This window comes from Carassius auratus, chromosome 9 (genome assembly GCF_003368295.1).
Source record: "Carassius auratus strain Wakin chromosome 9, ASM336829v1, whole genome shotgun sequence".
Taxonomy (NCBI): Eukaryota; Metazoa; Chordata; class Actinopteri; order Cypriniformes; family Cyprinidae; genus Carassius; species Carassius auratus.
Window position 1 is genome coordinate 32872928 of NC_039251.1, and position 15593 is coordinate 32888520.

Consider the following 15593-nt stretch of genomic DNA (forward strand, 5'->3'; position numbering starts at 1 on the left):
TCTAACCTTTTTCAATTTGATGGGGGAAACAGCTTCTAATGTATTAGAGAAAATAGTGCCCATGTTGTCAGTCATTTCATCTAGTTCATGTGTAGTTTTAGGTACAAATAGCAGTTGAGATAGATCAGACGGGCTATTTGCGAATCTGTCTATAGACGGTAACGCTGAGACATATAGTTAATATCAGTGATACGCAGCATGCACAATACAAGGACATGGTCTGTAATATTATCACATTGAGGTACGATTTCTATATCATTAAGATCGATTCCATGCGATATAATTAAATCTAGCGATGATTAAAACGATGAGTGGGCTCTGTGACATTTTGGTTGACTCCAAAAGAGTTTATTAGGTCAGTAAACGCAAGTCCTAATACATCATTTGAATTGTCAACGTGAATAATAAAATCCCCCATGATTAGCAACTTATCAACTGTAACCAGAAGGTCTGAGAGGAAATCTGCAAATTCTTTTAAGAATTCTGGAGGCCTTCTGCCTGATAGAGAAAAATATATAGTTGACAAAACAAAAAAAAGTGTCATAAGAGTTTAGTTAACCTCTGTCAAGTGACATTAACCAATTTAGCAAACAGACAAAGCTTTATCAAAGAATAATGCTTAACCTTTTTAATAAAGGAAACAGACAAAGCTTTATCCACTAAAACATTTATTTAGATTTTAGTTTCAGTTGCCAATTCAAGTCAAATAAAATAAATAAATGAATAAACCAATCATTCATTCATTCATTTATGCGGAAGTAGCAGTCTATGGAACAGAAGCCAGCAAGCTCTTTGTCTGAACAGAACGCTGTGAAGACCCCCTTCGTTTCATGGCCACAGTATCCAGTGGTGTTTTTGTAGATGCATCTGCAGCCATCACACCTCACATCTGGACCGACAGACTTCCAGTCAACGATTCCTACGAAAATAAATACATGTAAATAAAATCTCTGAATTAATGTAATAAACTTTCTAAATATCTTTAAAAAACTTGTTCAGTTAATAAAAGTGTAAATATACATAATGTCCAGCCAGGTAAAGTGAGCTCTTCTTTGAAAACTGATGCCATAAAACTTTCTGCACACTAGTGACAGAGTGAGAAAGGCTCCTTCTCCTTCTTTATAGACAACATCTAGAAGAATGTCTGAGCAGCTCTGATGGTAGCTGAATAATAACAGAAAAAAAAAATTATATATATATATATATATATATATATATATATAAAACTATTTAAAATATGAAATTAAAACAAAAATACACACAGAAAAATCAAGTTACACGAATGTACCTAAAAGAGTACAAATGCCGACCTGCCAACCTTGGAAATTTGTTTTAAGTACCATCAGTGTGGCGGGCGGTCGAGGGGGGCGGGGGGTAAACAGTTTACTGTTTTATGGAACTGTTTAGTTAGGTTTTGCTATTTTTTTATGACATTTTAAAAAATAAAATAAAAAGTCGGTACACTTTATGAAAAACTCCTTATGAATTTTTTTTTATAAACAAATAAAGTGAATGTAAGCATGTATTATGTGCAAAAAAAGGGTTAAAATCACAAATAACATTGTAATCTTAAAACAAAAAATAAGCCTTTTAAAGCAGAAGTTAAAGTTACTAAGCTAAAAATGAAAATAATAAAAAGCAGAGACTAGGGCGTAATTGAGTAAGCTTCCTGCTTGTTTATGTTACTTTGTTAAAATGAGCCAAAGCAAAGTCATTCTTTAACATTTTGTCACAATTTGATTTAATTATATTCATTGCTTTTGAATGTGTAAAATTTCAACATTTCTATTTCGTAAACATTGTGGGGACTACTTGAATTTACAACTTAATTTTTTGGTGACTTAAATTCTGTCTAACACCAAGTGGACTTTTTTCCATGAATACATTATGCTAGTTAACACTCTGCCCCAGACTCTTTCTGATCCTGTTCTGCTTCTTGACACTTTTCTCCCTTCTCTCGACTGTATTTGTGGAGAAACTACACATATTGATCTGTGGCCCGTTGGGCTGAGGTTTCAGCTGCTGTGTGTTCAGACTCCTCCAGCATCCACACAGAGCCCCTCACAGACTGGAGCAGAGGATCAAAACCCTTCATTGTGTGGCGGCCATTAGTCCATGATCCTCTGCTCTTTCTGTAGGTGATCAGGAAGCTGTTCTCTGCACTTCCTGTGTCACTCCTGCTCACCCTATACAAACAATCAGAAGCATTTATCTAGTCTGATCCTAACAAGACAATCCAGCCATGACTGCTGTGAGTCAGATAAGTGTGTGTCACTGGCCACCTGCTCAGTGTAACCAGGGGTGGCGCTCAATGTCGTCTAAACTGGGCCGATCTGATGCCGCTGCACTGAGGCACCAGCGAATCAGCTGACGGCACTCTGTTACACACAACACAGTGTTCAGGAACACAAAACCACACGCTTCACCTGGATCTGGACCTGATTTCTGTCTCTTGCCTGTCGACAGCTCTCTAGGAAAGAGCAGTCTGCTTTTGGAGGTGACCCTCAATGCGCCTCTGAAGGGGAAACAGCTGCACAGGATGTTGTAGAGCGTCACCCCCACTGACCAAACCGTAGCCGGTCCCGCATGATAACGGTGATGCCGAAACCACTCAGGAGGGGCGTACTGAAGAGTGCCTGAGAGACCCAACAAGACCACAAACATCATCTGAAGAGGCCCCAGTCCAAACAGATTCCCTTCGCTCGATCATCAAAAGTCCACAAACAAACACAGATCACTGCAGGGAGATCAAACCAACCTGCAAAGTGTTTGTAGGCCGAGTCTTTCAGCAGATCTCCACAGCCGAAGTCCAGCAGCTTGATGTCATGTGAGTCTGTGGAGATCAGCAGGTTCTCTGGTTTGACGTCCCGGTGCAGGACTCCACGGCTCTCGCAGTGTTTCAGCGCCGTGATCAGCTGCAGCAGCACTTTCTTGGCCAGACTCTCCTCCAGGCGTCCGTTCTCCTCACAGAAACTCTCCAGATCTTGGCAAGGAAGCGGGCGCTCCAGGATCATGGTGTAGCGTCTGGGACGGTCAAACCACTCCAGCAGCTTCAGGACGTTGGGGCAGGCAGGAGCCGAATTGACCAGGGTCATCAACGCCACCTCCAGCGGCAGCCGACCCTGACCTTCCTGCAGGACAAACGCTCCGTTATATCCAGCGCTGAATCAGACCAAACAGAGCAACAGATTCACTCTCAACTCACAACTCTCAGTCTCTGTGTTCCTCGTTTAGAGACGTACTTGATGGCAACCTGTAGACAGATGAAGCACAGTAAACCACGCTGCCTAATTATCACCCGTGAGGGACATTTACTGACATCAACATTTCTAAAAGCTGTTTAACTGCAGGAGGTAAGAAAATGTCTCACTGGCAGTCCATCAGACCTGCGGGTCCCAGCATACACAGAGCCGAATCCTCCTCGCCCCAGCAATGGGCCCTTCACATACGCTTCTGCAACACACAAGATCACAAGAAACGTCTTTAACAGAAAACATGCTGCAGCATCTAAACCTGTTACAGAACGTTACTGTAATTCAGCTGAAGAACATTTTCAGTGACTAATCATTGATTGAGTCTTTAATCAGGTGTTTAATATGAGTGTATCTGACCTCTGCGGGAGCGTTTGGCAGCTCTTCTGTATGAAGGAGACGGATGCTCATCCTCCTGGCTGCCGCTCTGCCACTTCCTCTTCCTGTGAGGCTGATCTGTGGACACAGAAACGGCCAACTCTGAAGGCAGAGGTGCGATGTATCCAGGCAGCTCTTGGCTCAGCGGCTGGTTTGGGTTTGGCAGCGGTTACTGAGCGCCGTCACCAGAGCCACGTCTCTCAAGCTCCTGATCATCCGTCTGAGAGACAGCAGCACTCCTGGATCTGGAGCGGCCCGAGCCTGCAATATTACACACATCAAACACTTACAGCCTTTATTAGCAACATTTATTAATAATCAACCACCAATGGTACTGCTCACATCCAATTAGGTTACTTTACATTTTAATTGTCTTGAATTGAATTTAAGCAGCTCTGTAATTTTACAGCGTTATAATTGTGTCAAAGAATTAAACACAAATTTCACTGATTTTCATACACAAGGAATAAAATACATGTGATCAGTGAGCTGGTAGAAATGTGTGATTAAATGAGTTAACCTGCACACATTTCTTCACATCACTTCATTAACACAATGAACAACATCGTACTATAATAACATACCAATAATAAACAAACTAAATTAAAACACTCACCTCGTCTTTCACCCAAATGAGCCATTGACAAACTCCTCCAAGCTCCAATCAAAACAAGAAATTAATCAACAAAAAGGTAATTAATTAATCAATTAATTACAGAAAGAAAGAAAGAAAGAAAGAAAAATCTGAAATGAGAAGAGAAAAATAGAATAATTCTTTCCTCAGAAATAATCAGAAATCCTTCAAAAATAAAACTCTACTCAAAGAAAAATCCTCCGATCTCCTAAAATAAAAGTCTCTTCTCTGAACTCCGTCGAAAATCACAATCTCGGCACAGAAAATGTTCTCCAGAAGTCTCTGAAGTCGCCTCGTCTCTCAACCAGCAGATATCGATCAGATCATAACACGCGTCGCTATAGCAACTACAATTCGCGTGCGTGAGTTCAAAACTATTGAAAACCTTAATAAACTCTAATTCAGTTTAACCAGAGCTCATTATAGCATCTCTGATATATACTGATTTATGCCTTTATTAATAAATCTCACAAGTTAATATAAAAAGTATATAAAAATTCAATGTATAAGATAAATGTGTGCGCTCGCGCTTTTGCGCACGCGACATCAGGCGAGCATAAGTGAATCGAATTGTAGTTGCTATAGCGACGCGTGTTATGTTATGATTTCGGCATAAATATTTGTAAACGTTTTCAACTAAAACCTTGATATATAACGTAATGTTGTTGTAGAATATTGTTGTGAATAATTCCTATCCATAAAGTGCTCAGAAATGGTTAAAAAAAATGATTAATAGATATTGTCTTTCTCCCGCATGGGATTTATCTGGGCTATGTGGGTGTCAACTGGGCATGGGCTCAGAGTGGGGACTTTGATGGGCTGAATGTGTGCCCAGCTTGGATACAGTTGTGGACCCAGTTAGGCTGCCCATTATTGTTAATTTGTGGGTCCCAGATGGGCCACATTTGGGATACATTAGGATATATTTATAGTTACATAATTTTTTTCACATTATTTATTTTTATGCAGTTATGGGTAGCTACATAACCCTAATAATTAAATTGATTTAATTGTATGTATTTCATGTTTTATTCATTAAGGGTTATATAATGTAACAATACAAGATTATGTATTGTATGAATAATCCTATTTTATTTATTCATAAGTACCTCAAAGGGTTTTTTGCTGGCCGACCGGCTGGACCATCATGAGGCAGGCGGGAAGAGTCATTGCCATAAAGAAGAACATTTTATGTTTTGAGATGATATGTGTTCTCTGAATATTGTTGTATAGTCTTTCTAATTAAGTACATTAACTCTTTTAAAATTTTATTTTTATATTTACACCATTTATTTTCCACTGGCAAAATGTGTTATCTATGATTTTACTTGTAGGCTATGTTCATTGATGAAATATGGTTAATATTCTCATAATTCTGTGTTGTTAAAGTTCAGCTTTGAAAAATAAAAGATGAATCATGAATAAAGCTGTTGGTGTGAAGCAATAACTTGTGTTATTGAATATATAACAAAATGAAAAATAATAAAATAATATTACTTTTAAAATTACATTTCTAAACTGAATAGTGTCACTTTTAACTTGTTCATATTACCTTTAGTAGTATAACTATACCTTTGAGTGACATTTTTGTACTGGCACAACTTATAACCATGCATGCTTTTTAATGCTTTTGTGAATGTTTTAGTGGTATTTTAAAATAATTGCCTTTTCTGTTTTTCTTTCTTTACTGTTTTATTTTTTAATTTTTTAGGTATGAACCTGAGAAGTCTGCACAGGCCCTGGAATAATACCATTTCATTCTGTTCTGTTCAAGTATTTTTGTATTAACACTTTCTATGAAGCCCATATTATACATTATAAGGGTATCCTTAAAGCATTATAAGGACTGCATTATGATACAACTTATAATATGTTGGATCATCTCATGAATATTCATAAGAACAAGTTTAATATATTTACTTATTTGTGGTTATAGCTTTTAAGAGTATGATTATTTATAATCTCTTGTTAAACACAGCTCAGGACCTAGTCAAAACCATGTGAAAGCTACATGCAGGTAGGAGCAATGGGCATGCCAAAGGTAGGGGGCATTCCAAAAGGTTTCTCATTGGTGAAACAAAAGATGCGTTTTTAACATATAGATTTAAACAGAGAGAGTGTGTCTGAACCCCGAACATTATCAGGAAGGCTATTCCAGAGTTTGGGAGCCAAATGTGAAAAAGCTCTACCTCCTTTAGTGGACTTTGCTATGCTAGGAACTACCGAAAGTCCAGCATTTTATGACCTTAGGGAGCGTGATGAATTATAACGTGGTATAAGGCTAGTTAGGTACGCAGGAGCTAAACCATTTAGGGCCTTATAGGTAAGTAATGATAATTTGTAACTGACATGGAACTCAATAGGTAGCCAGTGCAGAGACTGTAAAATTGGGGTAATATGATCATATTTTCTTGACCTGGTAAGGACTCTAGCTGCTGAATTTTGGACTACCTGTAGCTTGTTTATTGAAGAAGCAGGACAACCACCTAGAAGTGCATTACAATAGTCCAGTCTAGAGGTCATGAATGTATGAACTAGCTTTTCTGCTTCAGAAACAGACAACATGTTTCATAGCTTGGCAATGTTTCAAAGATGGAAGAATGCAATTTTTGTAACATGGGAAATATGATTTTCAAAAGACAAGTTGCTTTCTTATATAACACCCAGATTTTTGACTGTAGAGGTAGTAACAGTACATCCGTCTAGTTGCAGACTGTAATTACAAGATTCTGTGTACGTTTTTTTGTTGCAATATTTAATATCTCTGTCTTATCCGAATTTAATAGGATAAAATTATTGGTCATCCAATCTTTAAAATTTTTAACACACTCTGTTATATTAGATAATTTAGAAGTTGAATCTGGTCTCATTGAGATATATAGCTGAGTATCATCAGGATAATAGTGGAAGCTAATTCCGTATTTTCTAATAATATTACAAAGGGGCAACGTGTATATTGAAAATATAAGTGGACCTAGGACGGATCCTTGTGGCACTCCACATTTTACTGGTGGTAAATGAGATGATTCCCCATTTAAATAAAAAAAAAATGGTAGCGATCGGACAGGTAGGATCTAAACCATCTTAGAGCCTGCCCTTGAATGCCTCTATAGATTAGTAATTGATCTATGAGTATGTCATGATCTATGGTGTTGAATGCAGCACTAAGATCAAGTAAAACTAGCAATGAGATGCAGCCTTGATCTGTCGCAAGAAGCAGGTCATTTGTTATTTTAACAAGTGCAGTTTCGGTGCTATGGTGGGGGCTGAAACCTGACTGAAATTCTTCATACAGATAATTTTTTTTTTTTGCAGGAAAGGAGATCAATTGAGCAGATACAACTTTTTCTAAAATTTTAGACATAAATGGAAGATTTGAAATAGGCCTATAATTTGCCAGTTCACTAAGATCTAATTTTGGTTTCTTAATAAGAGGCTTAATAACCGCCAGCTTGAATGGTTTTGGGACGTGACCTAAAGATAACGATGAGTAAATGATATTGAGAAGTGGTTCTTCAGCTACAGGTAACAAGTCTTTCGTTAATTTAGTGGGTACAGGATCTAATAAACATGTTGTTGGTTTAGTTACAGTGATAAGTTTATTTAGCTCTTCTTGTCCTATATTTGTAGGCACTGCAGTTTATCTTTGGGTGCGTTGGATGAAACTGAAGTGTTAGACACTGTAGAATTTACATTCGCTATTGTATTTCAAATGTTATCTATTTTATCAGTGAAGAAATTCATAAAGTCATTACTATTAAATGTTGATGGAATATTTGAATCAGGTGTCATCTGGTAATTTGTTAATTTATCCACTGTGTTAAATAAAAACCTTGGATTGTTTTGGTTATTTTCTATGACTTTGAGTTATTTGCGTTCAAGACTACGAGTTTCTTTCTTGAGAGAGTGAGTATTACTGTTATACCATGGCACAGTACGTTTTTCTCTAACCTTTTCAATTTGATGGGGGCAACAGCTTCTAATGTATTAGAGAAAATAGTGCCCATGTTGCCAGTCATTTCATAGTTCATGTGTAGTTTTTGGTAAAAATAGCAGTTGAGATAGATCAGGCAGGCTATTTGCGAATCTGTCTATAGACGGTAACGCTGAGACATAGTTAATATCAGTGATACGCAGCATGCACAATACAAGGACATGGTCTGTAATATTATTACATTGAGGTACGATTTCTATATCATTAAGATCGATTCCATGCGATATAATTAAATCTAGCGATGATTAAAACGATGAGTGGGCTCTGTGACATTTTGCTTGACTCCAAAAGAGTTTATTAGGTCAGTAAACGCAAGTCCCAATGCATCATTTGAATTGTCAACGTGAATAATAAAATCTCCCATGATTAGCAACTTATCAACTGTAACCAGAAGGTCTGAGAGGAAATCTGCAAATTATTTTAAGAATTCTGGAGGCGTTCTGCCTGATAGAGAAAAATATATAGTTGACAAAACAAAAAAAAGTGTCATAAGAGTTTAGTTAACCTCTGTCAAGTGACATGAACCAATTTAGCAAACAGACAAAGCTTTATCAAATAATAATGCTTAACCTTTTTAATAAAGGAAGCAGACACAGCTTTATCCACTAAAACATTTATTTAGATTTTAGTTTCAGTTGCCAATTCAAGTCAAATAAAATAAATAAATAAATAAGCCAATCATTCATTCATTCATTTATGCGGAAGTAGCAGTCTATAGAACAGAAGCCAGCAAGCTCTTCGTCTGAACAGAACGCTTTGAAGACCCCCTTCGTTTCTTGGCCACAGTATCCAGTGGTGTTTTTGTAGATGCATCTACAGCCATCACACCTCACATCTGGACCGACAGACTTCCAGTCAACGATTCCTACCAAAATAAATACATGTAAATAAAATCTCTGAATTAATGTAATAAACTTTCTAAATATCTTTAAAAAACTTGTTCAGTTAATAAAAGTGTAAATATACATAATTTCCAGCCAGGTAAAGTGAGCTCTTCTTTGAAAACTGATGCCATAAAACTTTCTGCACACTAGTGACAGAGTGAGAAAGGCTCCTTCTTTATAGACAACATCTAGAAGAATGTCTGAGCAGCTCTGATGGTAGCTGAATAATAACAAAAAAAAAAAAAAAAAAAAAAAATATATATATATATATATATAAACTATTTAAAATATGAAATTAAAACAAAAATACACACAGAAAAATCAAGTTACACGAATGTACCTAAAAGAGTACAAATGCCGACCTGCCAACATTGGAAATTTGTTTTAAGTACCATCAGTGTGGCGGGCGGTCGAGGGGGGCGGGGGGTAAACAGTGTACTGTTTTATGGAACTGTTTAGTTAGGTTTTGCTATTTTTTTAGGACATTTTAAAAAATAAAATAAAAAGTCGAGTACACTTTATGAAAAACTCTTTCTGAATTTTTTTTTATAAACAAATAAAGTGAATGTAAGCATGTACGCATGTATTATGTGCAAAAAAAGGGTTAAAATCACAAATCACATTGTAATCTTAAAACAAAAATTATTTTAAAGCAGAAGTTAAAGTTACTAAGCTAAAAATGAAAATAATAAAAAGCAGAGACTAGGGCCTAATTGAGTAAGCTTCCTGCTTGTTTATGTTACTTTGTTAAAATGAGCCAAAGCAAAGTCATTCTTTAACATTTTGTCACAATTTGATTTAATTATATTCATTGCTTTTGAATGTGTAAAATTTCAACATTTCTGTTTCGTAAACATTGTGGGGACTACTTGAATTACTACTTAATTTTTTGGTGACTTAAATTCTGTCTAACACCAAGTGGACTTTTTTCCATGAATACATTATGCTAGTTAACACTCTGCCCCAGACTCTTTCTGATCCTGTTCTGCTTCTTGACACTTTTCTCCCTTCTCTCGACTGTATTTGTGGAGAAACTACACATATTGATCTGTGGCCCGTCGGGCTGAGGTTTCAGCTGCTGTGTGTTCAGACTCCTCCAGCATCCACACAGAGCCCCTCACAGACTGGAGCAGAGGATCAAAACCCTTCATTGTGTGGCGGCCATTAGTCCATGATCCTCTGCTCTTTCTGTAGGTGATCAGGAAGCTGTTCTCTGCACTTCCTGTGTCACTCCTGCTCACCCTATACAAACAATCAGAAGCATTTATCTAGTCTGATCCTAACAAGACAATCCAGCCATGACTGCTGTGAGTCAGATAAGTGTGTGTCACTGGCCACCTGCTCAGTGTAACCAGGGGTGGCGCTCAATGTCGTCTAAACTGGGCCGATCTGATGCCGCTGCACTGAGGCACCAGCGAATCAGCTGACGGCACTCTGTTACACACAACACAGTGTTCAGGAACACAAAACCACACGCTTCACCTGGATCTGGACCTGATTTCTGTCTCTTGCCTGTCGACAGCTCTCTAGCAAAGAGCAGTCTGCTTTTGGAGGTGACCCTCAATGCGCCTCTGAAGGGGAAACAGCTGCACAGGATGTTGTAGAGCGTCACCCCCACTGACCAAACCGTAGCCGGTCCCGCATGATAACGGTGATGCCGAAACCACTCAGGAGGGGCGTACTGAAGAGTGCCTGAGAGACCCAACAAGACCACAAACATCATCTGAAGAGGCCCCAGTCCAAACAGATTCCCTTCGCTCGATCATCAAAAGTCCACAAACAAACACAGATCACTGCAGGGAGATCAAACCAACCTGCAAAGTGTTTGTAGGCCGAGTCTTTCAGCAGATCTCCACAGCCGAAGTCCAGCAGCTTGATGTCATGTGAGTCTGTGGAGATCAGCAGGTTCTCTGGTTTGACGTCCCGGTGCAGGACTCCACGGCTCTCGCAGTGTTTCAGCGCCGTGATCAGCTGCAGCAGCACTTTCTTGGCCAGTCTCTCCTCCAGGCGTCCGTTCTCCTCACAGAAACTCTCCAGATCTTGGCAAGGAAGCGGGCGCTCCAGGATCATGGTGTAGCGTCTGGGACGGTCAAACCACTCCAGCAGCTTCAGGACGTTGGGGCAGGCAGGAGCCGAATTGACCAGGGTCATCAACGCCACCTCCAGCGGCAGCCGACCCTGACCTTCCTGCGGGACAAACGCTCCGTTATATCCAGCGCTGAATCAGACCAAACAGAGCAACAGATTCACTCTCAACTCACAACTCTCAGTCTCTGTGTTCCTCGTTTAGAGACGTACTTGATGGCAACCTGTAGACAGATGAAGCACAGTAAACCACGCTGCCTAATTATCACCCATGAGGGACATTGACTGACATCAACATTTCTAAAAGCTGTTTAAATGCAGGAGGTAAGAAAATGTCTCACTGGCAGTCCCAGGTCCCAGCATACACAGAGCCGAATCCTCCTCGCCCCAGCAATGGGCCCTTCACATACACTTCTGCAACACACAAGATCACAAGAAACGTCTTTAACAGAAAACATGCTGCAGCATCTAAACCTGTTACAGAACGTTACTGTAATTCAGCTGAAGAACATTTTCAGTGACTAATCATTGAGTGAGTCTTTAATCAGGTGTTTAATATGAGTGTATCTGACCTCTGCGGGAGCGTTTGGCAGCTCTTCTGTATGAAGGAGACGGATGCTCATCCTCCTGGCTGCCGCTCTGCCACTTCCTCTTCCTGTGAGGCTGATCTGTGGACACAGAAACGGCCAACTCTGAAGGCAGAGGTGCGATGTATCCAGGCAGCTCTTGGCTCAGCGGCTGGTTTGGGTTTGGCAGCGGTTCCTGAGCGCCGTCACCAGAGCCACGTCTCTCAAGCTCCTGATCATCCGTCTGAGAGACAGCAGCACTCCTGGATCTGGAGCGGCCCGAGCCTGCAATATTACACACATCAAACACTTACAGCCTTTATTAGCAACATTTATTAATAATCAACCACCAATGGTACTGCTAACATCCAATTAGGTTACTTTACATTTTAATTGTCTTGAATTGAATTTGAGCAGCTCTGTAATTTGCCAGCGTTATAATTGTGTCAAAGAATTAAACACATATTTCACTGATTTTCATACACAAGGAATAAAATACATGTGATCAGTGAGCTGGTAGAAATGTGTGATTAAATGAGTTAACCTGCACACATTTCTTCACATCACTTCATTAACACAATGAACAACATCGTACTATAATAACATACCAATAATAAACAAACTAAATTAAAACACTCACCTCGTCTTTCACCCAAATGAGCCATTGACAAACTCCTCCAAACTCCAATCAAAACAAGAAATTAATCAACAAAAAGGTAATTAATTAATCAATTAATTAATTACAGAAAGAAAAAAAAGAAAGAAAGAAAAATCTGAAATAAGAAGAGAAAATTAGGATAAAAGTCTTTCCTCAGAAATAATCAGAAATCCTTCAAAAATAAAACTCTACTCAAAGAAAAATCTTCCGATCTTGTAAAATAAAAGTCTCTTCTCTGAACTCCGTCGAAAATCACAATCTCAGCACAGAAAATGTTCTCCAGAAGTCTCTGAAGTCGCCTCGTCTCTCAACCAGCAGATATCGATCAGATCATAACACGCGTCGCTATAGCAACTACAATTCGCGTGCGTGAGTTCAAAACTATTGAAAACCTTAATAAACTCTAATTCAGTTTAACCAGAGCTCATTATAGCATCTCTGATATATAATGATTTATGCCTTTATTAATAAATCTCACAAGTTAATATAAAAAAGTATATAAAAATTCAATGTATAAGATAAATGTGTGCGCTCGCGCTTTTGCGCACGCGACGTCAGGCGAGCATAAGTGAATCTAATTGTAGTTGCTATAGCGACGCGTGTTATGTTATGATTTCGGAATAAATATTTGTACACGTTTTCAACTAAAACCTTGATATATAACGTAATGTTGTTGTAGAATATTGTTGTGAATAATTCCTATCCATAAAATGCTCAGAAATGGTTAAAATGGTTTAAAAAATTATTAATAGATATTGTCTTTCTCCCGCATGGGATTTGTCTGGGCTATGTGGGGGTCAACTGGGCATGGGCTCAGAGTGGGGACTTTGATGGGCTGAATGTGTGCCCAGCTTGGATACAGTTGTGGACCCAGTTAGGCTGCCCATTATTGTTTATTTGTGGGTCCCAGATGGGCCACATTTGGGCTATATTAGGATATATTTATAGTCACATAATTTTTTTCATATTATTTATTTTTATGCAGTTATTGGTAGCTACATAACCCTAATAATTAAATTGATTTAATTGTATGAATTTCATGTTTTATTCATTAAGGGTTATATCATAATGTAACAATATAAGATTGTTTATTTTATGAAGAATCCTATTTTATTTATTCATAAGTACCTCAAAGTGTTTTTTGTTGGCCGACCGGCTGGACCATCATGAGGCAGGCGGGAAGAGTCATCGCCATAAAGAAGACCATTTTATGTTTTGAGATGATATGTGTTCTCTGAATATTGTTGTATAGTCTTTCTAATTAAGTACATTAACTCTTTTAAAATTGTATTTTTATATTTACACCATTTATTTTCCACTGGCAAAATGTGTTATCTGTGATTTTACTTGTAGGCTATGTTCATTGATGAAATATGGTTAATATTCTCATAATTCTGTGTTGTTAAAGTTCAGCTTTGAAAAATAAAAGATGAATCATGAATAAAGCTGTTGGTGTGAAGCAATAACTTGTGTTATTGAATATATAACAAAATGAAAAATAATAAAATAATATTACTTTTAAAATTACATTTCTAAACTGAATAGTGTCACTTTTAACTTGTTCATATTACCTTTAGTAATATAACTATACCTTTGAGTGACATTTTTATACTGGCACAACTTATAACCATGCATGCTTTTTAATGCTTTTGTGAATGTTTTAGTGGTATTTTAAAATAATTGCCTTTTCTGTTTTTCTTTCTTTACTGTTTTATTTTTTATTTTTTAGGTATGAACCTGAGAAGTCTGCACAGGCCCTGGAATAATACCATTTCATTCTGTTCTGTTCAAGTATTTTTGTATTAACACTTTCTATGAAGCTCATATTATACATTATAAGGGTATTCTTAAAGCATTATAAGGACTGCATTATAATACAACTTATAATATGTTGGATCATCTCATGAATATTCATAAGAACAAGTTTAATATATTTACTTATTTGTGGTTATAGCTTTTAAGAGTATGATTATTTATAATCTCTTGTTAAACACAGCTCAGGACCTAGTCAAAACCATGTGCAAGCTACATGCAGGTAGGAGCAATGGGCATGCCAAAGGTAGGGGGCATTCCAAAAGGTTTCTCATTGGTAAAACGAAAGATGCGTTTTTAATATATAGGTTTAAACAGAGAGAGTGTGTCTGAACCCCGAACATTATCAGGAAGGCTATTCCAGAGTTTGGGAGCCAAATGTGAAAAAGCTCTACCTCCTTTAGTGGACTTTGCTATGCTAGGAACTACCGAAAGTCCAGCATTTTATGACCTTATGGAGCGTGATGAATTAAAACGTGGTATAAGGCTAGTTAGGTACGCAGGAGCTAAACCATTTAGGGCCTTATAGGTAAGTAATGATAATTTGTAACTGATATGTGTCACAGTGTCTGGGTTGTTGTTCCCTGGGGTTCCACTAAATGTCCTCCTTTCTCACGGTGTCTGTCACCAGATCACTTCCTGTTCCCTTATTTGGTCACCTTCCTCCTTGTTATGTAATTGATTGTCCCCCACCCTTCTCTTGTTCCCTCATTATCCTTCTGTCTACTTATACCCAGTCTGTCTTAGTCTGTGTTACGGAGTCCTTGTTTAACGTTATGTTATTTCATGTCCGTCATCCTTGCCTTGTCTTCTTGTCTTGCTTTCATGTTTATTTCGGATTTGGATTCTCTGGTTTTGACCCTGCCTGGACTGTTTACCCAATTGGATTACCCCTATTAAACTAACATACCTGCACTTGGTTCTCTCGCTTTGTTCCTGCAACGCTGAACGTGACAGAAGGACTCCGTCACAAAGAGAACCAGCGGTATGTCATTTTTCCGTTCCTCAGCCAAGATGGCGGTTAATCGCCCTCCGCCAAGAGGACAATGAAGTGGGTGCCCTGGCTCAGGTGTTCTGGTCCCTGGCAGAGGGCATGGGGTACAACGACACGGCCCTTAAAGATTATTTTAATGGCGGTCTGGATGATGTCTCTGGAGGAGATGGCGCAGGTAGAGACACTGGAATTCTGGGAATTCGTGCGCTACCTGCAGCATTGGTGTCGGTGGGATGCCCAGCCACTCCTGTCTCTTCCAGCGGGGTGGTCGTCAGCCCAGCACCACTGCAAAAGATGGCCGCCAGCCTCGCGCCACAACACAAGATGGCCGCTAGCC

At 38.6% G+C, this 15593-nt stretch overlaps 2 protein-coding genes across 3 annotated transcripts; both read right to left on the minus strand.

Annotated features, from left to right (window-relative positions):
• Nucleotides 1-1661: 1661 nt before the first annotated feature.
• On the minus strand, nt 1662-4329 carry LOC113109082 (serine/threonine-protein kinase pim-3-like). The gene is made up of 8 exons (XM_026272625.1): nt 4246-4329; nt 3808-3890; nt 3612-3762; nt 3371-3453; nt 3206-3253; nt 2759-3131; nt 2457-2636; nt 1662-2378 (listed from the first exon to the last, which is right to left on the minus strand). The coding sequence occupies exons 1-8, from the start codon at nt 4268-4270 to the stop codon at nt 2287-2289; spliced, it is 1035 nt and encodes a 344-aa protein (XP_026128410.1). The 5' UTR covers nt 4271-4329; the 3' UTR covers nt 1662-2286.
• A 5490-nt stretch (nt 4330-9819) lies between these two features.
• On the minus strand, nt 9820-11447 carry LOC113109083 (serine/threonine-protein kinase pim-3-like). 2 transcript variants are annotated; one of them, XM_026272627.1, is made up of 4 exons: nt 11403-11447; nt 10956-11328; nt 10480-10833; nt 9820-10383 (listed from the first exon to the last, which is right to left on the minus strand). In XM_026272627.1, the coding sequence occupies exons 2-3, from the start codon at nt 11290-11292 to the stop codon at nt 10484-10486; spliced, it is 687 nt and encodes a 228-aa protein (XP_026128412.1). In that variant the 5' UTR covers nt 11293-11328; nt 11403-11447; the 3' UTR covers nt 9820-10383; nt 10480-10483. The 2 variants fall into 2 exon arrangements, with proteins under 2 accessions (XP_026128412.1, XP_026128411.1); XM_026272626.1 differs by having other exon boundaries at nt 9820-10833.
• Nucleotides 11448-15593: the final 4146 nt, after the last annotated feature.

Excerpts from the sequence above, each read along its gene's own strand:
- LOC113109082 (XM_026272625.1), bottom strand. The coding sequence starts at position 4,270 with ATGGCTCATTTGGGTGAAAGACGAG. Across the intron at positions 3,254-3,370 it reads GCAGGTCTGATGGACTGCCA|GTTGCCATCAAGTACGTCTC; the intron begins GTGAGACATTTT and ends ATCTGTCTACAG. Across the intron at positions 3,132-3,205 it reads GAACACAGAGACTGAGAGTT|GAAGGTCAGGGTCGGCTGCC; the intron begins GTGAGTTGAGAG and ends TTTGTCCTGCAG.
- LOC113109083 (XM_026272627.1), bottom strand. The coding sequence starts at position 11,292 with ATGACCCTGGTCAATTCGGCTCCTGCCTGCCCCAACGTCCTGAAGCTG. Across the intron at positions 10,834-10,955 it reads GGCCTACAAACACTTTGCAG|GCACTCTTCAGTACGCCCCT; the intron begins GTTGGTTTGATC and ends TGGGTCTCTCAG.